This window comes from Barbus barbus, assembly GCF_936440315.1.
Source record: "Barbus barbus genome assembly, chromosome: 27".
Classification (NCBI taxonomy): Eukaryota; Metazoa; Chordata; class Actinopteri; order Cypriniformes; family Cyprinidae; genus Barbus; species Barbus barbus.
In genome coordinates this window covers 5874992-5902584 of record NC_136755.1, presented here as the reverse complement: position 1 = coordinate 5902584, position 27593 = coordinate 5874992, and the positions used below count along the sequence as shown (strand labels likewise).

General features: G+C 36.6%; 1 protein-coding gene across 2 annotated transcripts; it reads left to right on the top strand.

The window, feature by feature from the left end:
- The first annotated feature begins 1265 nt into the window (after nucleotides 1-1265).
- LOC306847407 (grainyhead-like protein 2 homolog) lies at nucleotides 1266-27133 on the top strand. Of its 2 annotated transcripts, none has more exons than XM_079381337.1 (16): nucleotides 1266-1437; nucleotides 3191-3377; nucleotides 4472-4539; nucleotides 4632-4989; nucleotides 5076-5134; nucleotides 5981-6137; nucleotides 7210-7321; nucleotides 13397-13491; nucleotides 21110-21268; nucleotides 23015-23072; nucleotides 23277-23416; nucleotides 23800-23837; nucleotides 24710-24801; nucleotides 25415-25500; nucleotides 25798-25862; nucleotides 25970-27133. In XM_079381337.1, the coding sequence occupies exons 1-16, from the start codon at nucleotides 1418-1420 to the stop codon at nucleotides 26082-26084; spliced, it is 1809 nt and encodes a 602-aa protein (XP_079237463.1). In that variant the 5' UTR covers nucleotides 1266-1417; the 3' UTR covers nucleotides 26085-27133. The 2 variants fall into 2 exon arrangements, with proteins under 2 accessions (XP_079237463.1, XP_079237464.1); XM_079381338.1 differs by having other exon boundaries at nucleotides 1397-1437; nucleotides 5981-6131.
- The last annotated feature ends 460 nt before the right edge of the window (nucleotides 27134-27593 follow it).

Genomic DNA, 27593 nt, shown 5'->3' with positions numbered 1-27593 from the left:
TTACACGAATCAAAAATATGAAAAATATACAAAAACTGTTTTCAACATTAGAATTTTTTTTTAAATGTTTTTGAGCAGCAGTCAGCTTAAGTGTTTTTAACATTGATAATAATAAGAAATGTTTCACACCTTTCCTCAAAAATCTGCACAATTTGATGTATTATTCATGTCCATATCACAAACGAGTGGGATGATGGTACATTTTTGCCAAGTTTTATGTCAGAAAATATAATAATAGCATAATAAAAGTATGAGCAATAGTGAACAGCACTAATAATATTTGGGTAATACAATATCCCTCCTCACATCATCTTTGGTATCAATGTTGCAAACTCTCTGTTGTGTTTTCAATATGAGTAGTTTCTTATTTCCCATGTTTTGTCATCGAGTGATGTCACTGTGTATCTACATGTTCACACATGACACTTTGGAACAAAAGCATCTATTTTCCAGGACCTGAAAGTGTGGGGAGAATTTTTTTCTCACACAAAATTGCAACTAACTTTTTAAGGAACTAATATTGACTGACTACTATTTGACTTCTGGGCATGTCAGGTCTTGATGATTTGAATTTCCGAAGAATCACAATAGGATGTGTGTCATTTATTGCAAACCTGTAAACCTGTGAACCACTCTTTACAATATCAACATGCAATTCAATGTAAAAATCATTTTTTTTTGTGAACTGAAAACCTTTTTGATTTCCAGCTTCTCTAGGAGAGTCTATTATCAATGCACCTGAATAATAACAATCCAGCCTTTTGTGGTTGAGAGAAGAGACACATCCAATATTCAATCAATATTTCACAATACTTACATTTGGCCCCTCTCAGTTCTAAATATCTAGTCTTGCACCAAACACCAAGGTTTTAGTCTTCACCGAGAAAAACAAAAAAGGATAAATAACAAATAACTCATTTCCAGAGATCCCACAAAGGCTTTCTCCATTCTGCCCTTCATTTCTAGTGCAAATCTATGGCTGCAGGTGAGGTGGGTCTTCTCACCTGTCTTCTGGCGCGCCAGCCAATCAGCGAGCGTCATTTTGGCACCTCGACCAATCAGAGCGCCGACCCGCCCTTACTTGAACCCAAATACTTTACACAGAAAAAAAGCCGTCAAAGTTTACCTATAGGTCTATACGCAAACAAAAGTAGATTTAACATGTTATAAAGATTTTAAAAATATAATATTTTTTATTTATTTGTAAATCACACGTTGAACTCTTCTGGAAGGACGGGACGGGGGTGCTCAGGTGTTTCCTACCTGCTCCGTCAGCCCTTGAGAAATAAGCCGAGAGGGAAAAGTCGATTTACCTGTAGCCCGGGTTCTGGCATCTCTCACTCGAGCTCTGTCTTCTGTTACCTGCACCGACTTGAAAGTCCAGTTTCACAAGGAAGAACCGCGGAGGAAGAGAAATATGTCACAGGAGACAGACAGGTAAGAGCCTGCGATCTTCTCTCACCTCGACACAAGTATCGGAACGACACCGAGGGCCATTCTGCATCTGCGCTTTCAGAAACGTTTAATATGTCCTCTAAACCTGGTTTTATAGTCGCATTAATTACGTTAACGGCGTGTAATATAGTACAGGTTTTGTCTGGTTTATTGTTGTTTTCATTGATGAATACCACCGCATGAGGAAAGTTTTTTTTGCGGTCAAAACGCCATTTTTCACGGAGGAAACACCTTGATTCCTATTCATTGACACCTCAGAGGAAAGGCTTATTTGCTACATGGCATGTTTTTACTAAAACAATAAAGATTTTATTTATTTATTTATTTTTGTGCTTTAATGTTTTTTTTTTTAACTTAATATTACGTTTTTGTTTTAGTTGTAATGCACACAGTGTGTCTTATGCAAGGTTTTTTTTGGTCGATGCAGTGTTCAGATAGATTGTGTCCTTCATAGCAACAGCCAGTTTATTTAGGCCTATATTTGTGGTGATTAAAACACATTTTTGTTTATAAAATAGTCCAGGTGAATGGACTGAACTGCTGTCTCAAGGGTTGTTGGTCGTAATGCACCTCTTAGACATTACGTGTGTCAAAGAATTACATGGAACTTAATTAATGTGCTATTCCAATTAAATAGGGTGAATGCAGGTAAAGTAGAAAACTTTGTGAAAATGTATACATAAAGGTATGTTTCAGATGATTTAGCTCCATACACTAAAGTAAATACTGAATCACCTACACTATACAGAAAAGTGTAATTACCTTATGATTTGCCTTGTTTTACACTGCATTCCAAATAATAAAAATGATTTCTAAGGACACTATTTAATCTCATCCCATATCCTGATTTAAAAAAATTAAAAATAAAATAACTTCCTTTATAACTGAACAATAACAGACACATTAAAATAACAGAATCAAAGTCAAAGGGATGCATGTCAATTTCATTATTTAATTCTATGTTTTAGATGTCATAAAAACAATAGATTATGAATTTGCTGAATTATAAATTTCACTGGAAACCTTCTGAAACCAATTCTGAGGAGGGCATGGTCTTAATAAATAAAACAATTAAAAGAAATACAATTTATAAAATAATATTTAAATGAACAAAACAAGATCCATTAAACAAATGTCCATAAATCCCAGTTAACAAATAACATAACTGTAACATAAACATAGTTCAACCTTAGAATTTTTTCAGATGAAAATTTAAGATGAATTTAAAAAGCATAGAGAATAACCATTCAATAAACATGTTCTATGAATTCTTGTGTTATTACATTTGTATTGTGGCCACAATGTTATTGTATATTTCTTTTTAGGTGTGGCCAAAAAACATTTTGAGGCTGCAGTATGTTGCTGAATATCTTGTCCATGATTCTGAAGAATTAAAGCAGCCAGATATAGATTTAATATCATATGATATCAAATAGGGAGACTAGAGCCAGCAGTGGCACTTCCTCATGTCATGTGTCACTCACTGCATTGTAGCTGAAGTTGTCTGTCAGGCAGTAAAATGCAGAAGGACTTCTGTCAGTGTTTGGTTGGTTAGATATGCCTGGCATCAATGCACTATACATCACACTCACAAAAGGTGCAGTGTGCAGGTTTGTTTTCATCAGTATGCAAAATAGAGCTTTTACATGAAGCTTTATCACCGGGATCATTTATGTCTGTGTTTCTGTTTGCTAGTGTGCTGATATAATAGTTTGTGTCTGTGTGTGTGTCCCAGTAAGAGGCTGGTTGTAGTGGTGCCCAATGAGCAGTCCTTCCACCCGCGCCGGGCCTACACCAGTGAGGACGAGGCCTGGAGGTCTTACCTGGAGAATCCTCTTACAGCGGCCACAAAGGCCATGATGAGCATCAATGGAGACGAAGACAGTGCTGCTGCCCTGGGGCTCCTCTATGAATACTACAAGGTCAGGGACATCAGCTGAGTCTCTTACCGTCTTCACATTAATCATGTCTTCATGTCACATCATCATTTATTCACCTTAATGGTGTTCAAATCTTTTCTTTCTTCGGTGGAACACAAAAAGAGATGTTCAGCAGAATGTTCAAGCTGCTCTTTTCTATACAATGAAAGTGGATAGTAACTGGGCCTACAGTATCAAGCTCTGAAAATAACCATTGAAGCACAATATAGTCAAAAAAGATTTATGCATCCATTAAACAAATTTTCATCCATTTGGATTACAGTTTTAACACAAACATATATAAACTATAAAATGTTAGTCACACATAACAGAGTTGCATAAGAATGAGAATTAAGTAATAGTTCTAATAACCGTTTGTGTATTTTTCATCAATAATCCAATTGAATTTAGCTTGTTCCACAGTTCCTACTTTTTAATTTGAATTTGAATGAATACATTTTGAAATGCATTTGAATACATTTTGAAAATATGATTAAATAAAATATACTTACGTATATACGTATTCATTTATAAACGATGCCATGATTAATTTTTTTTGCAACTTATTTTTGCACTATATTTAAATTAATCAGTTTTTTTTGTGAGGTTCAGACAGAAAAGTCCATCCAGTTCATCCTTATAATAATTTATTTTATTAAGATGCAGGTTTTTGATAATGATAGCCGGTTTTCAGTGCATTTATGTTCCAGTGAAATTATTATTTTTGGTATTTTGGGTAAAATGAATGTAGCAGCATTTAGAGATGTCAACATGCCACATGGTTACTTTTACACTTATACTTTCCATCATTTTTCATCCACCATTTCTTGACGAATGAATAAAAACATAATTATATCATTGCCAGTGCAACCAAGGTACAACTTTATAGCTTACACACCATTAGCCAAAACATACAAGCACAGTAAGGATATGATGAAATTATGCTGATCCAATATGGAAGTTACATGGCGGAAGACAATCAGGAATTTTTCAATTTACCCCTATGTTGTGATAAATCTCCATTCAAGCAATTATGAGTGAAACAGTGCCTACGATACTATCAGTGCTGCTGTATTTTGATGTATTATCTTCTACAGGTTCCCAGAGATAAGAGAGTTTTGCCCATCAGTAAAGCGGTTGAAGTTTCAGAGGAGCCAGAAAAGAGGTCAGTGAAATGATTAAAGCAATGGTGAATAAGGAGTTGAATAAATGGACGTACTTCAGCTTTTCATCGCTTATGCTTTCATACTGCCTCAGAAACACTACAGTGGGAAACAGCAGTCAGATGGAGCCGGAGACAGTGGATAATCGCGTCCAGGTCCTGAAATCAGTGCCTGTTAATCTGTCGGTCAACACTGATCACCAGGACACCAAACGGGAGCAGTACAGCGTGTCTGCAGGAGAGAGCGGGAACGCTGCGGTGGTGAAGGCTGAGGTGTACACTCCTGCTTTCATGGCTTTGGGGGTTCAATACAGGACAGAAGCAGAGGAACCGATGCGGGTCATCTGTGAACAGGCCCACTCGTTCGACACCTCGGCCGTTTCTCACAGTGGATACGGGAAGGATGACCATCGGAGTAGCCCAGAAAGCACCTATGAGGAAGACAGCAATGAAGTGAGAGCAGATTGATATTTGGTGCTTATGAAACATTTGTTATAAAACTTGGATTTAATCAATGGCTGATTGTTTCTTTGATGCAGAAGTATCGGCCATCATCGCTTGGAGCTGATGACTTCATATTTAATCAGTCGGAGATGTTGTAAGTGTTTGTTTGTTTGTTTGTTGTAACCAAGTTAGTTATATGGAAATAATGTACACAACCTGTCAAATGTTTTTGAACAGTAAGATTTTTTATGTTTTTTAAAGAAATCTCTTCTCACCAAGCCTGCATTTATTTGATCCAAAGTAGGCTACAGCAAAAACGATTTAAAATATTTAAATATAACTATATAAATATTTTTACTATTTAAAATAACTGTTTTCAATTTGAATATATTTTAAAATGTAATTTATTCCTGCGATTTTTAGCATAATTAGTCACACGATCCTTCAGAAATCATTCAAATATTCTGATTTGCCGCTCCAAAATATTTATTATTATTATTATGTTGAAAACTGAATTTTTTCAGGTTTCTGTGATGATTAGAAAGTTCAGAAGAACAGCATTTATCTGAAATAGAAATCTTTTGTAACATTATAAATGTCTTTATCATCACTTTTGATCAATTTAAAACATCCTTGCTAAATAAAAGTTTAAAAAAATGATACCGACTCCAAGCTTTTGAATGGTACAGTGTATAATGTTAACAAAAGCTTTTTATTTCAGATAAAAGCTGATCTTTGGATCTTTCTATTCACCAAAGAACAGGAATAAATCACATTTTAAAATATATTCAAATAGAATAATTTTAAATAGTAAAAATATTTCACAATATTACTGCCTTTTGCTGTATTTTGGATCAAATAAATGCAGGCTTGATGAGTAGAAGAGAATTCTTTAAAAAAATCTTCAAAATCTTTTGACTGGTTGTGTACACCATTAGGCTTGTATGTTATGATGAATCAGCACTCACATACAGTACCTGAAAAACACACTGTTCAACAGAGACACCTTCCAGTACACACTCGAGGCCAGCAGGTCGTTGCGGCAGAAGCAGGGTGAAGGGCCTATGACCTACCTGAACAAAGGCCAGTTCTATGCTATTACACTGAACGAGACAAGTGCCAATAAACGCCTCCGACATCCCATCAGCAAAGTAAGGGTGAGTGTGTAGGCCTGCCTTCTATCAAACCGGATAATCGAAGGATTGACATTGTCATGTCATTGAATTTGGGACCTTTGATTAAAAATTGGCATATTTAATTCATTTCTATTAAATATTGTAAGTGATTTTTTTTAGCTCTAAATGAATTTGTAGATAAAACTATGATAGTTTAAAAGTTTGGTGTCAGTATGATTTTTTAAAGAAATTCATGATTTTATTCAGCAAGACAAGAAAACATTCAATTAATCGTAAGTGACAGTACTGACATATATAATGTAAAAGATTTCGATTTAAAATAAATGCTGTTCTTTTGAATTTCCTATTCATCAAATAATCCTGAAAAAATATATCAGGAATAAATTACTTTTTAAAATATATTTTTGATCAAATTAATGCAGCTTTGGTGAGACTTTCATTAAAAAATCTTAGCAATCCCAGACTTTTGAACAGTAAGGCCATGTGTCCACCAAAGTTTTTTTGTTCCAAAGCTAGCATATTTAAAAAAAAAAAAAATTGTTTTTTGTTTTTTTAATGCCAGCCACTGAGCGCTGAGTGTCTTTTTCATGCTGAGCATTGGGGATTTTTTTTCGGTGCAGAGTGTTGAAGAATGTTCAACTTTGGATAAACTGTCATCACTGTGACTCTTTAGTCAGCCGTCCAATCACAGTGGAGGAGGGGCAGGACTAATTCCATACTGAGCAACTGTCACACATTACTACAACTAAACAACAATGGAGGAGACGTTAATATTTCTTGTCTCCAAGTATTCATGTCTGTACCAGATGGGATTCCCAGACTACTAAAAAAAATAATGCTTGTAACATTTATTTCACAGTGTGTCTGCCACATTACTTCTGTGAATATTCCATATCATAGAATGAGTGTCTGGTGTTCTCAGCTGGCTAAAAATGCTTTGGTGGACACACGGCCTAATGTATGACTGTATCTTCCATTCTTGTTATGGAAATAACAATGCTAGTCAGCTCTTGATGGTTTGGAACAGGCATGAAGTAATTGAGTGCATTGTGATAACCTCTGTTAACCTCCTTTCTCTTATTTCCTCTATCAGAGTGTCATCATGGTTGTGTTCAGTGAAGATAAGAACCGCGATGAGCAGCTCAAGTACTGGAAGTATTGGCACTCTCGCCAGCACACGGCAAAGCAGAGGGTTCTGGACATCGGTGAGGTTTCCTCTCCATTACTGAGGTCAAAGTTTAGGCTTGATCTTGGATCAGGCATTGCCAACTTACCCCAGTTCATTTAACCCAGGGCTGTCTAATCCTGCATCAGAACTATTAGAAAATAACAGGCAGATCTGTTAGAGCAGGGTTGGAAATGAAGTCTGCAGAAAGTTAGTCCTGCTCTAACACACTTGCCTGGAAGTTTCTATTAATCCTTAATTAGCTAGTTTGGGTGTTTAATAAGGATTGGGGCTAAACTCTGCAGGACAGTGGCCACCAGGTGAAGGATTGGACAGCCCTGCATTAAACAGAACAGGTTGCTATAGCTATTAGTATATCAGCAGCAAGATTTCCAAAAAAGAGTTTGCACAGCTAAAAGCATTTGTGTTCTTGTACTTATGTAGATTATGTATCATTTTTTTTCCAAAAATCATTAACCAAGCTTCTACTCAACACACTTTGGTCTGAATCGCCCTATGTCGAAAGTACTTCTTGTCTTTAAAATGGTTCATTGTGCATCCGCCACTGATTTGAAGACTGATAGTGCCTTACATCCCAGAAGCCCTCAGGGCTCTCAGGAGATTGGTTCCTCTTGGTTTCCCTCTGCTCAGCTAATGGGTACCTGGTTGCTAAATGGCTTTACACACAGATTATACACAATTTAATGAAAGAGTTTAATCTGAGATGTGTTTTTTACAGATAGATACAGGGGCCAGCTTCATAAACATAGTCAACATAGTAACTAGCAGTTTACCAAGCGGTAATTAGTCCAACTTTTCAGATTCAAATTAGACCAATCTGTGTTTTTATCCAAACTGACTTTAAACAGTTATGACCAATAAATAAACTAAATAAACTAAAATGTATTTGAAATGAATTCATTTCATGCTAAGTATACTACAAATACATTTACATATGTATGTGCTTAAAGGGGTAGTTCACCCAAAAATGAAAATTCTGTCATCATTTACTCACCCTCAAGTAGTTCCAGACCTGTATGAATGTCTTTGTTCTGCTGAACACAAAGGAAGATATTCTGAAGAATGTGGGAAACAGAGCAGTTCTGGGGCACCATTGACTTCCATAGTATTTTTTTCCCCACTATGGAAGTCAATGGTGCCCCAAAACAGCCTGGTTACAAACTTTCTTCAGAATATCTTCCTTTGTGTTCAGCAGAACAAAGACATTCATACAGGTTTGGAGCTACTTGAGGGTGAGTAAATGATGACAGAATTTTCATTTTTGGGTGAACTATCCCTTTAATACCCTGCAGTTGTACTTTTGGTATAATAAACTGGTATACTTAAACTAATTTTGTACTTCATGCACTTTAATTGTACAGAAGTAGTGCTGAGGTCCAAATAAAGATATACTGAAGTATATTTGATTGTGCTAAAGTGGAACTATTGCAAGTGTACTTTTGGTACACTTTAAACATCTTGCATTTAAAGACCGATAGTATTCAAAGATCATACAATCCTCATCAATAGTGACATTAAAACACATTTTAGGCTTAATATTAAGAAATGTGCATTGTGTACAAGTAGATCTCCAAATTATAATTATAATTTTTATATCAGTAAGTCTTGAGCGATATGTCAGTAAATATGTCAATAGATTTGAACTATACTTAGCATGAAATAAACATTTTAAATATATTACTTTTTTACTAGGGCAGTCTTAAAGAAAAAAATTATAAACTAACCTTTAAGACTAGTCTTAAGTAGTTTATGCAACCGGCCACAGATCTTTTTACAGAGGTAATTTTGACTTTTGGACAGATTTCCTTTCTAATTGAATCTGTGGTGTTAATTAGTTATTAATTAGTTCATAGTTTCTTATTCCTTTAGAACCCAAAGCTAAAATAGGCCATTTTTACTTTTATTTTTTGCAAAATTCTAAAATAATATGATATTTTCATGTGCAAGGAGTCAGAAAACAATTGGCTTTCAATGAATTACAGTTATTGAGCATTACTGTGTGCTGAGAGTTTGTAAATAGAATTTAAATAGAGTACAAAAAAAAAAAAAGGATTTTATTTAACACATTAACAAAAGAATCTAACACTTCAAATGTGAAAACTGAATTATAATAAATATATTCTTATAAGTCTCTTTGTGACACTGGGTTTCACAGTTTTTACTCAAGGGACTTCTTTGCGCACACACACACACACACACACACACACACACACACACACAAACATATATGTTGTTTTTTGTGGTTTATGGGGACTCTCCATAGGCGTAATGGTTTTTATACTGAACAAACTGTGTGTGCTATTGCCCTACACCAACCCTACACCTAAACTTAGCCCTCACAGGAGACTTTGTGCATTTTTAGATTTTCAAAAAAACACCATTTAGTATGTTCTTTAAGCCTTTTGAATTACGGGGACATAGGCAGTGTCCTCATAAACCACCTTCATATTGTAATACCTCTGTCATACCCATGTCATTATACAAATTTGTGTCCTCATAAACCACATAAACAAACATGCACACACACACACACACACACACACACACACACTGTATAGCATTCCTCATGTGCTAAGAATGAGGTGTGTGATAAGGATCTGAAAAGAATAAGGATCTGAAAAGTCCTGCTTCCTCCTCCCGTTTTTATCAAAAATGATCCCAATCACCTCTTCTGTTGTATACTTCAGCATGTGCATGTGTTTGTTTTTCTAATGATTTTTTTGCACTCCAAACTCTCTATCCTGTTGCGTTCTGTAATTCTTTGTTCAAATTCTTCCTTTTCGTGCTTCCCAAAAGCTGCCATGCGATTTGTTGAGGGAAATCAGGACATAACTGTAAGAAGCCATATATTGCTAAAAAGCGGATGTTATACTGTCAGGAGCAATTTTTACAAATATTTTTATGGTTCAAATGGTTGAAGAGTTATGGTAACATGAATACAGCTTGGTTGGATGTGGCAGCAATGACAGCCAGTTTAAAAGGGTTATCCACAGCTGCACGCTTTATTACAATGCTGGTTCCGTTGGAGCAATTTGGGGTTAAGTAAGGTGCAATGGTGTTAGGAGATCCCAGTTATTCTCCAGCTCCATGAGTCACCCCACCTGGGATTTGAACTTGTGACCTTCAGATCACTAGCCTAGCTTCTGATTCAAGTTAAATGAAAGAGAAAAAAAAAAAAAAACCCATACAGGCCCAAAAATAGTTTGAGTCCACCTGGCGTGGGGCAGCTATGAGTCCAAACAATTCATGTCTTATTCTCAGTCTTGTAACACCTTGACAGAACAGTCATCCTGAGCCTGTTTCTTCATGTCCTCCCCTCATCTCCAGTAATCAGACGCTCTGCTATGCCCTTTGTCAAGATTTGGCCCCGAGACTTTCACAGCCTGGGAGCACCCTGAGGGAATATCTGAATCTTGATGGCAGCTATCTTTGTCTTAAACCCTGCTCTCTTAGATGGGGCAAAAATAGGGGAATGTTTTGTTGATGCACTTCAAGGAGAGCTTTGCGATGAAAGTGATGGTAGATTGGTGAAGTGGACAGACCTTTGGGCACATGGTATACGGCAGTATGCGGAAGCCAAGTAGAGGAGACAGTGACTGAAACCTGACACCTGCACAGTTGGGATTTGAATAGCAGTTGAGGAGGGATTGTTCCTCAGGCTTGGGGCCATGTCATTAGAGCTGGGATTTGAATGGGGCTATTTAACGGGGGGAGCTCGCTTACGGGCATCGTTGGGCGTGCTTGGTAAACCACCCAAAGGAGATCCATTGGGAAGGGTTTCGGCCTTCCTAATCCCCATGTTACCCCAAAGTAAGACAGGTGTTGGGTTTACTTAACATAGACATGAATACCCATGTAATGACAGCTTATTAAATTACAAAGAACCTCGGAACTGAAGAAAGAAAGTCTAATTAACATAGGAAATCACCACTAAAAACTACCACTCATACCTAGGGTTAAGGATTTGAACATATTTTGTTTTGAGAGTCACAACAGTCTTTCAAACATTGAAAATGCAATTGACGAGTACACCTGTTCTATAATGAGCATGTGTGTTACCTGTTGTACGACAATGAATGACATCTTAAATCATGCAGCTAGTTGTGCAAATGGGTGCTATTTTATTTCTAAGTAATCTAATACTTTTAGTAGGGCTGCTCCCCTACACTGTAAAAAATAAAAAGTTGAGTCAATTTAAACAGCTGCAAAGCATTTTTGAGTTTATACAACTTTCGTAGATGAAGTTGTGCCAATTCATATATACAATTTAATAAAACTACTGGTTTAAGTTGAGTGAACTACCAGTCCAACTTTAAAAAAATGAGTTGACACAACTTAGTTCTTGAAGTTCAGTGAACTCAAAAAAGCTTAGCAGCCAGTTGCTTTAATATTTTAAGTCGACTCAAGCACTTTTTTACCATTTAAATGTATAACTTTAAATCTTACATCCAGATTCTCAGCCACATTGTACACTCCTCACATCAAATTCCGAGTATGGGTCACCATACTTGTGTATGTCACGTCACTTTTGTCATCATTACAGAAACTACTTATTGGCATTCTGCAAAATAATACATTCAAAAGGAACACAATTTGTTATGCAGTGTGACTCCACTCAAACTAGGATTATAAAAAAAAAAACCTCTTGTCAACTACATCAACTATAATTGACATGCAACAATATTTACAACAAAAATGCTTTTAAATTATTTTTTTACGTGCCAGAAAATCTAATCAAAAGTCACAACAATCCTTAAATATAATTTAAAGGAAGCTAACTTTACCATCACTTTAAACTTTCATCTTGCTCCATCTATTACCTTTGGCACATCCATAATACAACAAACACGCTGGATCAATAAGCAAAATATTTAAACTATTAACACAACACTTTAAGGAATAGTTCAACCAAAATTATTCAGAAAATTCTGTGATCATTTACTCACTCTTATGTCATTATAAACCCTTGTTTATACTCAGAACACAAATGAAGATATTTTAATGAAATCTGAATGGTTTCTATACAGTATACTTTATTTATTTATTACCTGGAGATGACTTCAAAAGCACACATAAACCATATATTGTTGCAATCATAAAAACATTTCTGCTTTCTGCTTTTTATTCAACTTAGCTATAGTGATAGCTGTATGCCTTTGTAGGGATTTCCTGGCATGTCACAAGTTATTACTTCTGTGAGACTGTTTTGGACCCTGTGTGCGCGAGCGTCCTCCGGCTTCGAGTAGGAATGAAACATACATGCCATGAGAGTGTTTAGAGCTCCGCGATGCTCACATCGCCTCATTCTGGATATGAATAAAACGTCAGGTCATGCATAGACTATCTTGTCTCTTTGCATTTAAATCTAAATTTATACACACTGGCCATTAAAAACCTCTATGTGAACACACTTGCCCGAAAACGTGTGGGTGATGAATTTATGTTTTATTAAAAGCACGTATTCTACGCCCATGGCTTAAATGAACAACTATTAATTGACTAGAAAATTCTTTAGTGAGGGGCAACTCAGAGTTTTAGCCTGGTGGACATCAAAACAGACACTTAGAAAGTACCAGTCAAGAATGTAAAGTTAACAGCCGTAGCTAAACTAACAGAGACAGGCAGACTCCAGCCACAGAAACTGTTACGAGATCACCCGTCCTTAACGTAAATAAAGTAAAGGCGTTTAAGCAGAATCACAGACATGCTTAAAGTGTGAGTGGTCATAAATGGCCTATCAAGCGGCTACTAAAAAAGCAAATGTTTGTTTACATAAACAGATAAGAGTTATCTAATGTGGAAGGGTGCTGTTTTATGTACACTCAGCTTATCAGTCCTTAAACCGCTTGCATTGGCAGACATTGTTTTAATGTCGCCATTCTCTGACACATTACTCCCAAAATTTAATCATACACCATATAAATTGTACATGTCTCTACCGCTGCAAGCATCAGTCTGTAGGTGAATTGCATGCTGGTCAAGACTGGTTTACGCAGTTGTGGTATCTCTTAGTGTTTAAAACACAACATATCCTGGTTTGCTTTGTTTTATTTCCAGCAAGTTTGAAAACTGACTTTTCCTGTTCTCTCTACAGCTGACTACAAAGAGAGCTTCAACACAATTGGGCATATTGAAGAAATTGCTTACAATGCCGTGTCCTTCACCTGGGACGTGAATGAGGAGGCCAAGGTAAGTCATCCAGCACTAAGACTGTGTGCTGCAAATTTACAATCAATACGTCCTCCAGTGTGTGTTTTGGGTTTATGAACATCCTGCTTGCATTAATGGTTATCGTGGATGATGAAGTGGCAGGTGTAATTGTTTAACTCAACCAAAGGTTCAGTTTTCAGTCCGACTGCATCAGTGCATCTATGATTTTTTCTCTCATTCAGGTGCACCACCATTGTGTGTGATACACAAAATGTTATTGAGACAGGGTGGAGTGTTACGATATCTGATATGTGTATTTTACACTCCTGTTGTTGAACACGCCCCGAGAGTCTTTTATAGCCTGATGCTTGATTCACAATACCCTGGTGCATCTTCCCCAGTCCCGTCTATTAATTTAAACCTCTATTTTCTACTGGGTTTTGGGTTTCATCTGTATGCTATCAAGAGTAGGAAATAGCCTAGGTCTGTGTACCAAACGCACACAAACCCGAGTCCAGATCCTCCCAGCCTCACAGGTAGAGTCCTGCCCTCCTATTGTGGCTCTTCTGTTGCAATACAGCTTAGTTCAAACACTCGCCTCTGGAGTATATTCAACTAAAGCTCTCTGCGCAAACATTTGCTTTTTATCAGGTCAACTCACTCTGGTAAAACCTATTAATGTGGACTATGTAATATCTCAATGAAGCCGCCCTTGGAAGGATATTTTTTGAGTCCAAGCTCATGTAAAAGCATGCTTTGGGGTGTGAAATGTTCTCGGTTTGATCTGATAAGCATCTCATACTCTGACATAACATACTCTTTTTGTTAACAACTGTTTATTAAGTTTTATTTTGTGGAACAGTAGTACAAAACAAAAAGTAGCTGTACAAATTTAAAACCCACCCCAACTCATCCCACCCCTTGGTAGACTCAAAAAATAAATAAATAAATAAAATAAAATAAATAATAATAATAAACATTAATTAATATTAATAGATAAACAAATAATAATAAAATATTTTTTACAAAGATTTTAGAAAAGAAGACACAATATTAAAAGCTGAATGCCATGAATGAAACGTTTTCACGTAAGATCCATGCAGGGGCAGACTGGCCATCTGGAGCACCGGGAGTTTTCCCGGTGGGCCGTTGTACAATGTGGGCCGGCTCTTTGCGTAATATATATAAAACATGAATTATTAGTAAATGTACATATATCCTTCCATCGGCCCAGACGAATGGCCCGCGCGGCCCACTTCATTCAAATATTCAAATTAATATAGAGTGCTCCGGCTCAGTGCAGCGGCTCAAAAGCGCTCGTCAATGTCAAAATGTTTGAAACAGCCAATCAAAGTGCAGAAGGCAGGATATATACAAACCCGATTCCAAAAAAGTTGGGACACTGTACAAATTGTGAATAAAACAGAATGCAATGATGTGGAAGTTTCAAATTTCAATATTTTATTCAGAATACAACATAGATTACATATCAAATGTTTAAACTGAGAAAATGTATAATTTTAAGGGACAAATAAGTTTATTTTAAATTTCATGGCATCAACACATCTCAAAAAAGTTGGGACAAGGCCATGTTTACCACTGTGTGGCATCCCCTCTTCTTTTTATAACAGTCTGCAAACCTTTGGGGACTGAGGAGACAAGTTGCTCAAGTTTAGGAATAGGAATGTTGTCCTATTCTTGTCTAATACAGGCTTCTAGTTGCTCAACTGTCTTAGGTCTTCTTTGTCGCATCTTCCTCTTTATGATGCGCCAAATGTTTTCTATGGGTGAAAGAGCTGGACTGCAGGCTGGCCATTTCAGTACCCGGATCCTTCTTCTACGCAGCCATGATGCTGTAATTGATGCAGTATGTGGTCTGGCATTGTCATGTTGGAAAATGCAAGGTCTTCCCTGAAAGAGACAACGTCTGGATGGGAGCATATGTTGTTCTAGAACTTGGATATACCTTTCAGCATTGACGGTGCCTTTCCAGATGTGTAAGCTGCCCATGCCACACGCACTCATGCAACCCCATACCATCAGAGATGCAGGCTTCTGAACTGAGCGCTGATAACAACTTGGGTTGTCCTTGTCCTCTTTAGTTCAGATGACATGGCGTCCCAATTTTCCAAAAAGAACTTCAAATTTTGATTCGTCTGACCACAGAACAGTTTTCCACTTTGCCACAGTCCATTTTAAATGAGCCTTGGCCCAGAGAAAATGCCTGCGCTTCTGGATCATGTTTAGATATGGCTTCTTTTTTGACCTATAGAGTTTTAGCCGGCAACGGCGAATGGCACGGTGGATTGTGTTCACCGACAATGTTTTCTGGAAGTATTCCTGAGCCCATGTTGTGATTCCCATTACAGTAGCATTCCTGTATGTGATGCAGTGCCGTCTAAGGGCCCGAAGATCACGGGCATCCAGTATGGTTTTCCGGTCTTGTCCCTTACGCACAGAGATTGTTCCAGATTCTCTGAATCTTTGAATGATATTATGCACTGTAGATGATGATAACTTCAAACTCTTTGCAATTTTTCTCTGAGAAACTCCTTTCTGATATTGCTCCACTATTTTTCGCCGCAGCATTGGGGGAATTGGTGATCCTCTTGCCATCTTGACGTCTGAGAGACACTGCCACTCTGAGAGGCTCTTTTTATACCCAATCATGTTGCCAATTGACCTAATAAGTTGCAAATTGGTCCTCCAGCTGTTCCTTATATGTACATTTAACTTTTCCGGCCTCTTATTGCTACCTGTCCCAACTTTTTTGGAATGTGTAGCTCTCATGAAATCCAAAATGAGCCAATATTTGGCATGACATTTCAAAATGTCTCACTTTCAACATTTGATATGTTATCTATATTCTATTGTGAATAAAATATAAGTTTATGAGATTTGTAAATTATTGCATTCCTTTTTATTCGTAATTTGTACAGTGTCCCAACTTTTTTGGAATCGGGTTTGTATAATACCGGAGCATCATGTCATATGGACTGATAATATTGGTATTTAACTGCAGTGACATTAAACTGTCCCTTGTAAAAATTTGTCATATACACCAGAAAATACAAATTATAATGTCAAGAATATGCCACTCATTTATGGTGTAGTGTGTTGCGGATCGGGTTTGGTGGGCCGCTTCTGTTCCAAAAAGTCCAGGGCCACTTTTTGGCCCCAGTCCACCCCTGGATCCATGTATACGAGAAGCAGAGAGTTCCATTGAGATAATGTCCAACAAATTCCAGGTTCGTCTGTCCATTGTGTGAGGAGGATTCCAACGGTTGACCAGAATTTGTTTTGCTGCTGTGAGAGCAGCTAACAGTAAAGATCTTTGTTGGACGGACAAGGTGAAGTCCCAAAAGTCATTCATGAAAAAATGGCGCGGAGTCAAACATATCTCTGTACCCAACAAATATAGCAGGTCCAAAAAGGTGAGAGAGAGGGGCACTCCACCAAAAAAATTCAAAAACGTGCCTAAATCTTCTTGGGAACAGAGATTACACTTTAGGAGAAGACGACAGATTCATATAAAAACGTTTCATTGGAGTCAAGTAAACCCTATTCAGCAATTTCCAATGAATCATTTGGTGATTAGGGTTTTTAGAAGACAATGTAAACATACCCCATACCTGATCAGCAAATAAAACATGCACATCCTCATTAAGATCCTTAGCCCAAACAGTTGTAATAGATAAAGGTGTGTATGAATGCTCAAGAAGAAAGAGATAGCTGACTGAAGCAGAGGAGGGAGATTCCTCAGAAGGAAGGATTAGTTTGCGCAAAGGGCGAACAGGCAGTTGAGAGTTATAAAAGGCACCCCATACGCCTGTAGGGCCGATCTAATATGCAAATACATAAAAAAGGAGGTGCCTGGCAGATTATATTGAGTTTTAAGATTCTGGAAGGATTTTAAACCACTATCATCATAGATATCTCCCAGAGTGTTTACTTTATTATGAATCCATTGCGGACAATGAAATGGAGTACTGCCTGATAAAAGGTTATTATTTCTGAATTGACTGCAAAAGTTTTCATCCTGTAACAATTTAGGGTTAAATCGCCATCTAGTGGCACGAGATGGCTGAGGGATCAAAGATAATCTGCACAAATTTCCATCATGATCCAATAAAGATAAGGAACAGATATCAGCATCACGAACAGCTGAAGATAAAGTAGAAGAAATGAAAATATAGTCAATTCGCGAATAGGATTTATGAGTATCAGAAAAGAAAGTGAAAGACTTAGCAGAAGGGTTTAATAAACGCCAACTGTCCACCAACGAGGATGAGGTTACACATTGCTGAAGATTGTCAGAACACAAAGCTTGAGAGTGTGATTCCTTTGGTCCAGATCTATCTAGGATATACGACATTATAGAATTCATATCTGCACCCAATACAATTTCAAAATCTGAAAACTTCAAGAGATAGGTTGACAAAACAGAGAAAAAAGTAGGGTTAGGAGTACAAGGGGCATAAACTGAGAGAAATACAATATTCCTATTCTCCACTATTGTTTTTATGTGTTATTCTACCATCTGTATCACAACCTTTCTCTAAAATAGTCATATTTAAAGTTCTCCGCATCAATATTAGGACACCCTTGGTTTTAGTATCCGAAGATGAGTGAGATACCACTTCATAAAACTTATTATTACACCTGTGTATATCCTGCTCTTTCAAATGGGATTCTTGAACTAACACTATATCAATCTTTCTCGCAAAAAATCCATGAAACCTGTACGTTTGTGAGGGCCATTTAGCCCATTAATATTACAGCTCAGAATATTAAGGTCAGTCATAGATATCAAACAGAATTACTGCATAATAACACAAAATACAAGTTTGAAAATAAAACCAGTTGAGTCTACCATTAAACCCCCCCCCCCCCCCGTGAACTATGGCAGATCAAACCAAGAACAAACCTTGATCTGCCAGCACCCCTTAATATGGTCCATGGCGTCAACAAAAACCTGCACATTACTGAAGCACCAACATTTGGCCCATAGTCACATATTGACTAGGTAGTATTTCTATTTAAAAAAATATACAAATAAAATAAAATAAAATAAAGAAAGAAAAAAATAAAGAAAAGATAGAAAGAAAAGAGAGATACAGAATACAACTAAAACAAATAAAATATCATAATCAGAACTGTGAATTAAGAAGTGAGCATTAAAGTGAACAGTGAAAGACACAGTCACCTAACCATTTAGAGCATCTCTTCTCCGATTAGACCGCACATGTCCAGCTGGAGCTCACTGAGAGTTGGTGGATGAATGGGATCTGAGAAAATCTCTTGCTTCTTCTGGGGAGTGTAGCATTTTAGGTTCAGACGCAGATTGCTGCGCCTATTGCGATCCTGTAAGTCTACAACCTGCTGCTCGAGCACGGCTACTCGTCTATCGTGATCTGCAACAACTTTCTTTTGTTCTCTCATCTCCCCTGTAAGAAGATCCAGTTTAGAGTATAGCGACTGAACAACTGACATGTGAGAAGCGAACTCGTTCCTCATCGCCGTCAACTCGGTTCTTAGAATGTCCTCAAAGTGTGTAACAGTGTTCGCCATCTTGTCCATCATATCGCTCGCGGTCGGTGGCTTGGATTTCTTCTTATTCGGAGAAGCCGATGGAGACAACTCCTGCTGTTTACGACTGCATGCCATCAGGTAAAGCACCACCAATGAATAAAACAATCAGCAGAAAGAGGCCAAACATACGGAGCTCTACTCAAGTGCGACTAGGTCCATGAGCACATCACGTGACTCCCCGACCTAAAATACTCTTGACTTTTATTACAAGTCCCTTCAAAGCTCTTCTCATCAGGCTGGAGTGAGGGAAGCCATAAACTGAGTCTCCATGAGCCATTGATCTGTGAGGTGGAAATTACGTCCTTGTTGCAGTGTTGAAGGGCTCAGTTTATTTTACGAGAAGTCCACAGCTGTACAAATCATTTTGGCTTTGAGCCTACAATGTGTGTACACTATCGTTTGAAATTTTCAGCAATATTTTTTATGCTTTTGAAAGACTCTTTATGCTGTCTGAGGCTGCATTTATTTAATCAAAAACACAGGAATATTGTGAAATATTATTACAATTTCAAAAAAGTGTTTTCTATTTGAATACATTTTAAAATGTGATTTATTTCTGTGATCAAAGATGTATTTTCAGCATCATTACTCCAATCTTCAGTGTCACATGATCCTTCAGAAATCAGTCTAATATGCTGATCTGCTGCTCAAGAAACATTTTTATTATTATATTTTATTATTATGTTGAAAACAGTTGTTCTACTTCATATTTTTGTGTAAACCATATTTTTTTCAGTATTCTTTGATGAATAGAAAATTAAATTTACAGTATTATTTGACTTAGAAATCTGTTATGTTATGCATTTACTGTGACTATTAATCAATTTAATGCATTCTTGCTAAATATAAGTATTAAATAAAACAAAAAATCAATAAATAAATAATCGGACTGACCAAAGACAAACCCAAATCAGTGTTAAATGTTTTGGACAAAAAATTCAGTCATGCTTTTCATGATTAGTCATTGCTACTTAGAGGGTTCTCTGGTGGCATCTTAGGAAAGAAAGGTTTTCCTTGTGAGTGTATAATTCAAATAAAGTGCTCCAATTGAGTTTTCTTGCATGCTTCACCTAACGATGGCCTCTGGCATTGGTAATGGTTGATCATAAGAAACTGTTAATAACTAACCACATAAATATTTAGTGAGCAAGACTCTGTTTCCAAACCTTTGAGGAGTCAGAGGCTGAAAACTGTTTTGGAATTGAAAATAAAAGATGACATTTAAGATTAAAACTTGGTCTTACATTAATATAAAACTATTTCCTTTTAACGGGAACATTTAGTATTCTGTGCAGATGAAACTGCGTAGTTGTTAGTGTGCAGTCTAAGTGCTTTCTGTAGCAGTCAGTAGTACAGATAGAAGTGTCGAGGCAGGCATCTGTTTTGCGTGTGTAGGTGGATGGTGGGTGAAAACAAGGTGCACTTTCAACGGTCAGGACTGTGTAGGCCAAACAGCTGTTAGAAAATATGAATATGGCAGTTCTTATGCAACAGTCTGTTACATGTGCATCTAGATATATTATATGTGAACCTGGAGCACAAATCCAGTTATAAGCGTCATTTTTTTGAAATTGAGATTTATACATCATCAGAAAGCAAAATAAATAAGCTTTCCATTGATGTATGGTTTGTTAGGATCGGATAATATTTGGCCGAGATACAACTATTTGAAAATCTGGAATCTGAGGTTGCAAAAAAATCGAAATATTGAGAAAATCACCTTTAAAGTTGTCCAAATTAAGTTCTTCGCAATGCATATTACTAATCAAAAATTAAGTTTTGAGTTTAGGAAATATCTTCATGGAACATGATCTTTACTTATTATCCTAATGATTTTTGACATAAAAGAAAAGTCGATAATTTTGACCCATACAATGTGTTGCTACAAATATACCCGTGCTACTTAAGACTGGTTTTGTGCTCCAGGGTCACATATATCATAACAATCTCTCACAGCACCCCAGTGGCAAAGAGTTTTGCACTGACAGACACCACTATAACATGCTTGTTTTCTTAACATGAATCTTCACGTGGAGCTGTTTTTGTCTTGTTCTCTGATTGGTAGATCTTCATCACAGCGAACTGTCTGAGCACAGACTTCTCCTCTCAGAAGGGGGTGAAGGGTCTTCCTCTGATGATACAGATCGATACCTACAGCTACAACAACCGCAGCAACAAACCCCTGCACAGAGCCTACTGTCAGATCAAGGTCTTCTGTGATAAGGTGAACCTTGACCTTTAACATTTGAACCTATGCGTACAGTATGCGGTGTGTCCGAAATCGCGTACTGTGTAGGTACTACATTTGAACCTGAATTTACGTTGCGACTGTTAAAAAGTATGTTCTATATATTATGAATATGGGTAGTATGAGTAAATTCGGACATACTACATCCGGCATGTTGTTACTGTCACATGACCCACCTACGTCAGTTGCATCGCTTCACTGTCGCTCTTAAATCCTCTCCCGTGGCCTCATGGGATAATAAAGTACACATCGAATGTGCACTTCAGAATCCGGACAGGAGAAGTAGGTCACTTTTCGCCTACTATTTTTCGAATACTATGAATTTGGACATACTACTCGCCTCACATACTGTTTTTCGCATGCTATATAGGGAAGTGTGCGATTTCGGATGCAGAGATGGTGTATCTGTGGAAGCAGTCGTGGAGATTTAAATGGAATAATTAAAGGAATAGTTCACCCAAAAATACAAATTTGCTGTTAATTTACTCACCCTCAGGCCATTCAAGATGTAGGTGACTTTTTTTCTACAGTAGAACAGTAAATATCTTTAGCTGAAACTGGTCCTTGGTGACTCATAAAACCCAAAAAATCATAAAAAGTCAATGGCTACCATCACTTTGAGAGGCAAAAATGAACATACACGCAACAAAAAACTAATACTCATGGTTCCTGATGATATATTGAGATCTTGTGAAGGTAAACAATCGGTCTGTGCAAGAAACTGAGCATTAACATTATTACCTGTAATCTATAGACTCTGAGGGCATTTACGAGTCTGGTGTGCAAACGTCTTTACTGTGTAAATTAACAGCAAATTTTCATTTTTGGGTGAATTGTCCCTTTAAGACCGCAGTGATAGAGATCTTCGATGATCGCATATTTTTTAAGGCTAACCTGGATATTCGTATAACCCTGGTTCCCTCGACAAAAATCCCAAAGTATTTTTTTGTTGGCTTGTGGATTATTGCAGAAAATAAGCTCTGTGACCAACAACAGTTTATGATTCTTACATGTTTTGTTTGGCATGATAATCTTCACAAATAAAGCTTTTATGAATAGAGCTTTTATGAGCTTTTATGAATTCCAAAGCCTATATAATACATAAATATATAAGTGCCAGAATTCCAAAAACTTCAGTCGTTATTTAAAAAATGATTTACCTGAAAGTCAGAATGGTTTGCAAGAGTGTGATAAATTATAAACACAGTTAGTCTGTGAAAGCGACTATAGTGATCCGATGAGTTTATCTGTTCAGTGTGGTGATATTTAATGTCCCGACAACCTCTGCAGTCACATTTAGACACTTGTTATCAACCACCTTTTTCAAGACAAGTAATAGCTTTAAAAAAAATAAATTACAAGGGGTATTACTGATGTATTTCATGTTGTATAATAAAACTTTCCCCCAGACCTTAAATCACATTCAAAATCCCATTGACACAGGATGATAAAATGCTTTAATGATAAAATGTTTCTGGGTGTTGGCCTAAAAAAATGCATCATCCCTGCAGCACTTTATATGCATTATCACTATTAAGCAGTGAAGAGCTGTTACCTAGTGGGTCATTATTTAGACATCTTTTATGGCGTGTTTCTGGTCCATCTCAGTGACTGTAGCGCCACCTTGTGGTTGTTCATTATTGTTCATTTTCACAGTCCTCACAGAAATGCTAGTGTTTCTAATATCTAATTTCTCTGTTATCCTGTGTTTGTGCGGCTCAGGGAGCAGAGAGGAAGATCAGAGATGAGGAGAGGAAACAGAACCGCAAGAAGACAAAAGGTCCGAAGCACTGAAAGTATCTCAAATTCATAAAAATAATCTTAAAAAGAACCCAAGCATCTCACAGCCTTGAATCATGATGTGCTAATTGCTAGTGGCAGGTGGTATTGGGTAGCATTTGATTGGACAGAAACCAGTATGAGTCACCTTTATTATCATCAATAACAGTTATTCTTACATGTCCAACTGACATCTTCTCATCAGGAAAGGATGGAGGCGTGGGGGCGGTTTCTGTACCGAAAAAATGCGACGCCACCTTCTTTAAAATGATGACCGATTTGGATGCCCAGCCGGTTCTCTTCATCCCGGATGTGCACTTTGGGAATTTACAGAGGGCAGGCCAGGTACAAGTCTGAAAACACACTCAATGACCAAGCTCTTTTGTGTTTTGCCATTTTGCAGAAGGCTGTAATTGCGGTCACATAGCGTTTGCTTCCTCAAATCTCAAAAAGGCTGTAGAGGCTCATTAATGAACTGTCATGAAGTCCTTAGAGGTCCATTGTCTGTCTAACGAGACTGAAACTTATTAGAGAGCGACTGACCTTTCAGAACCCGACAGGAAAGGTCACGCTTGCCTTCCTCGTGTGTGTGTATCTTGGTGATATTTGTTTATTAGGAGTGATATCTGGAGTGTCTATTTTTAGGCTTGTTCTGAATGTTAGAGATGCTTGATTATGAATGTTCACAGGAAATAAAACTACTAACCTTTCTACACAACTCTTCACAGGTGTTTGCATTTAATACAGAGGAAATTGAACGCGAAGGGTGAGTTTGATCTTTCTCTTAGTGTTTATGCTGTAAAACAGAATAAGATAATCTTATAACTAAACGAACATCACCTCATAATTAACTACTAGCACTGATGCAACAGGGATCCTCAAGAAAATGTATTAATAAAAGTGACGATCAACACTAATGTCTGATTAAAAAAAAGATTTGTTGTAAAATTGTAGTGGTATTACCTTCGTCAGCGGGGTAACAAATTATTTTAAGTTGAAAACTTACAGTTTTCTACAGTGTGGTAATTATACTTATAATGAATGATTTCATTGTCTGTTTTAGGTATATTATTTACAGTTAAAGTCTAATACACATTCACTTAAAAAGTAATTTTATCACACAAATCTATGTTTTAACTGTATATAAAAATACGTTGTATACAAATAATATTCTACACATTAAAAAATTATCAATAACACACTATTGCATTCGAAAAGGAAAAATTGTGTATTTTGATATTTCTATACTCTCTTAAATTTTTTGAAATTGTATTTAAGAGGGTCAATTAATAACGTTTTCAGCTAAAAACAGAACTTTTTATGCACTTTGGCCGTTCATTTACATGACAATGCTGTTTTGGGGACTAGAAAATGCTAACTTTTGTATACGGGTTTTTAAAGTGCACTTGTTAAAATATGATACAGTTATCATCTGTGAACTATGAAAATGTGAATTTGTAAAAAAGATATTGTCATTTTTGTTGTGTAAACGTATACTTAAAGTACACAATTTTTGCTGTTTTCTGTAATAATGATTAGATCATTTAACTGCATTCAGGTTTAGCTGGGCTGCTGAGAGGAATCTGATCATGTGATTGGTCAGTTGAGAGAGACATGATGTTTTTGTGTTTGTGGTAGGAGTGTGCTGGTGAAGAGGATGTTTCGGCCGTCTGAGGATGACTTCTGTCCACCGCCCCATAAACAGCTCAGAGAGGAGACACAGAAGAGAGGTCAGAGCAGGGCACACTTATACACACACACACACACACACACACACACACACACACACACACATCTACAGCAGAAGAGTGTTTCACATTTTTACAAAAAAGTAAACATGAATATAATGCACAAATGAGATATGAATTAGCCACCAGTTCGCCAAAAGGTAAAATAGTTGAGATTATTATGATATTTTCTGCTCTATTACACAGAACTGAAAAAATAAGAACAGTTTCAAGACATATATATATATATATATATATATATATATAAATTAAAAAAAGAAAGAAAAGAAAAAGCTCCAATATTTTTATTTGAAATTTGGAAGAAATGTTATCAAACTTTTACAGAATAAAACAAATATGAACATTTTACTCAAACCCATATCTAGTAAATCCAGAAAAAATTTGAATTCTCTTCATTTTTTCCATAGCTGTTTCGGGTGATTGTACTTTTTTACTGTTTTATTTTCATGTGCAGCAGCACTGAATTCCTGCTGATTACATTCTAAAGACTTCATAGAATTTGAATAGAATGTGGAATCAAGTTTAAACGAACCATGACCTAATTAAATTTAGTTACTTGATTAGAGATTGCTAAGCAGAGGTTATGTTTTTACAGTGCTCCTGTATGTGAGGAAGGAGTCGGATGAGGTGTTTGACGCTCTGATGCTGCGGACGCCCACTCTCAGAGGACTCATGGATGCGGTGAGTATCCGTCGCTAAAGGAGGCACGCTACTCTAAATTACTGACGCATTGTGCTGATTAATAGAGGTGTAAAATGAAACAGTGCATTGATTTGAAAATTAAAGTTCAGATTACTTAAAAAAAAAAAAAAAAAAAGATTAAAAATAAAATCTAAATGGATTTCAAATGAATAGCACCAAAGTAATGAAATCTAAGGGAATACTGAACCAATTTCAAAAGATTTTTAGATTAATTGTAAGCACAATCAAATCATTGCCAATGTGATGACTGATATATGATTTCTTTTATATCGACAGATTTCAGAGAAGTACGGTGTTCCTATTGACAGAATGGCCAAGATTTACAAGAAGAGCAAGAAAGGGTAAGTGATTTCTTGAAAAAAAACTAAAAAGCAATCTACATCAGGAGAAGACATGTCCGATTCAGATGACAGCTAATAAGCATGTTGTGATTTTCTCTCCGTTGCAGGATCCTGGTGAACATGGACGACAATATCATCGAGCACTACTCTAACGAGGACACATTTATCCTAAATATCGAGACCTACGCAGATGCATACAAAATCACATTAACGGAAATATGAATACGCCTTTCTAACATTCAGTATGTTTAAGCTAAAAGACTGTTACTTGGACTCCAGCCTGGTCAGATTCAACATCATCTGTCCAAAAATTGAAATGACATCAGCTAGAGCTGGCATACCTCATTTTTAATAGACCTCAAGTATGATTTTTAATGGTCAATAGGAGTTTCAGTGCATCCCAAACATGTCCACATGTGGATGGAAAGACTTTTGCATTTCACATTTCACTTGATTTTGGAGACCACCATCAAATTCCTGCCTGAAATTTCAACAGTTTCTTCCAAAGGATTTCACTGGAGTGGAGTGAAATGAAATACATGATCTCATCATCACATCAAAATACTGCGCATACAGTATGTATATTCAACAAAAGCAAGCGTCCATTGGAATTATAATGCTAAGATACATTTGCTTGCATCAAAAATATGAATTTGGGACTTTTCTGTGGAGTTTAAGACTCTGCAGAGCTACCGATCTGTGAAAAGTGTCCAATACTGTCAATGTTTGTATTATGGTGCCATTAATATTATTGTTAATGTTAGCTTGGTAGATATGATTCAGCTTCTTACTGACTTTTTTTTCTGATGCAGAAAGAAAGCTATTTTTATGAGACTGTGCCATTTCAAGTTTTTTTGTATGTTTAATAGAGCAAAGCAAGAAATATGTATAAATACTGTAATGTTTAACAGTACCGATTATCAGAAAATTCACAGCAAGTGTAGCTCTGACACATTTCAGTTGCATGTTTTACATGTTGCACCCATGTTTTAATGTGAAATAAATTTGATAAAAGTTGCATTTGTTTCAAATGCAAAAGATTTCATGACCTTTTGGAGATCGGAACATGTATATCTTCACATAAACAGCAGAGGCGTTTCCCTTCTGTGTCTCAGTTTTGTCATTATTTTTGAAATAACTACGCAGTCTTAAAGCCTGGTTCATTCATTTGATCAGCACTATTTTGAACTGGTAATGTTTGAATATCATTGTCTTCCAAAAGAAATAATGTAAAAGGGCACTTCATTTATGTAAATAAATGCATTTTTATCAAGATTTTGAATGGTTTTTCACACTACAATTAATGGGATTGCTTACCCAAGATTTGCTGAATATATATAGATGAGTTTGTTTCTTCATGGGAACCGATTTGGAGAAATGTGGCACTACATCACTTGTGGATCCTCTGCAGTGAATGGGTGCCGTCAGAATGAGTCCAAACAGCTGATAAAAACACAATAATCCACAAGTAATCCACACCACTCAATTAACATCTTGTGAAGTGAAAAACTGTGTTTGTAGAGCAAATCCATCAAGACAATTGTAGCTGCAAACCATTGCTTCCAGCTAAAATATGAGTCCATAATCCTCCAGTGAAAAAGTCCATCCACTGTAGTTCTCTCACATCAAAATCAACAAACATATGTGTTTAGAACTGTTTTGGACTGTTATGGCTTGTAAATGGTGTTTGATCTGTGCAGATTTCTCTCCCAATTCAGACGAGACAAAATT

Bases quoted from the DNA above. Each gene is read 5' to 3' on its own strand.
- LOC306847407 (XM_079381337.1), top strand. From the start codon at position 1,418: ATGTCACAGGAGACAGACAG. The intron at 6,138-7,209 runs GTGAGTGTGTAG...TTCCTCTATCAG, and splicing joins ATCCCATCAGCAAAGTAAGG to AGTGTCATCATGGTTGTGTT. The intron at 23,073-23,276 runs GTCCGAAGCACT...TCTTCTCATCAG, and splicing joins GAACCGCAAGAAGACAAAAG to GAAAGGATGGAGGCGTGGGG.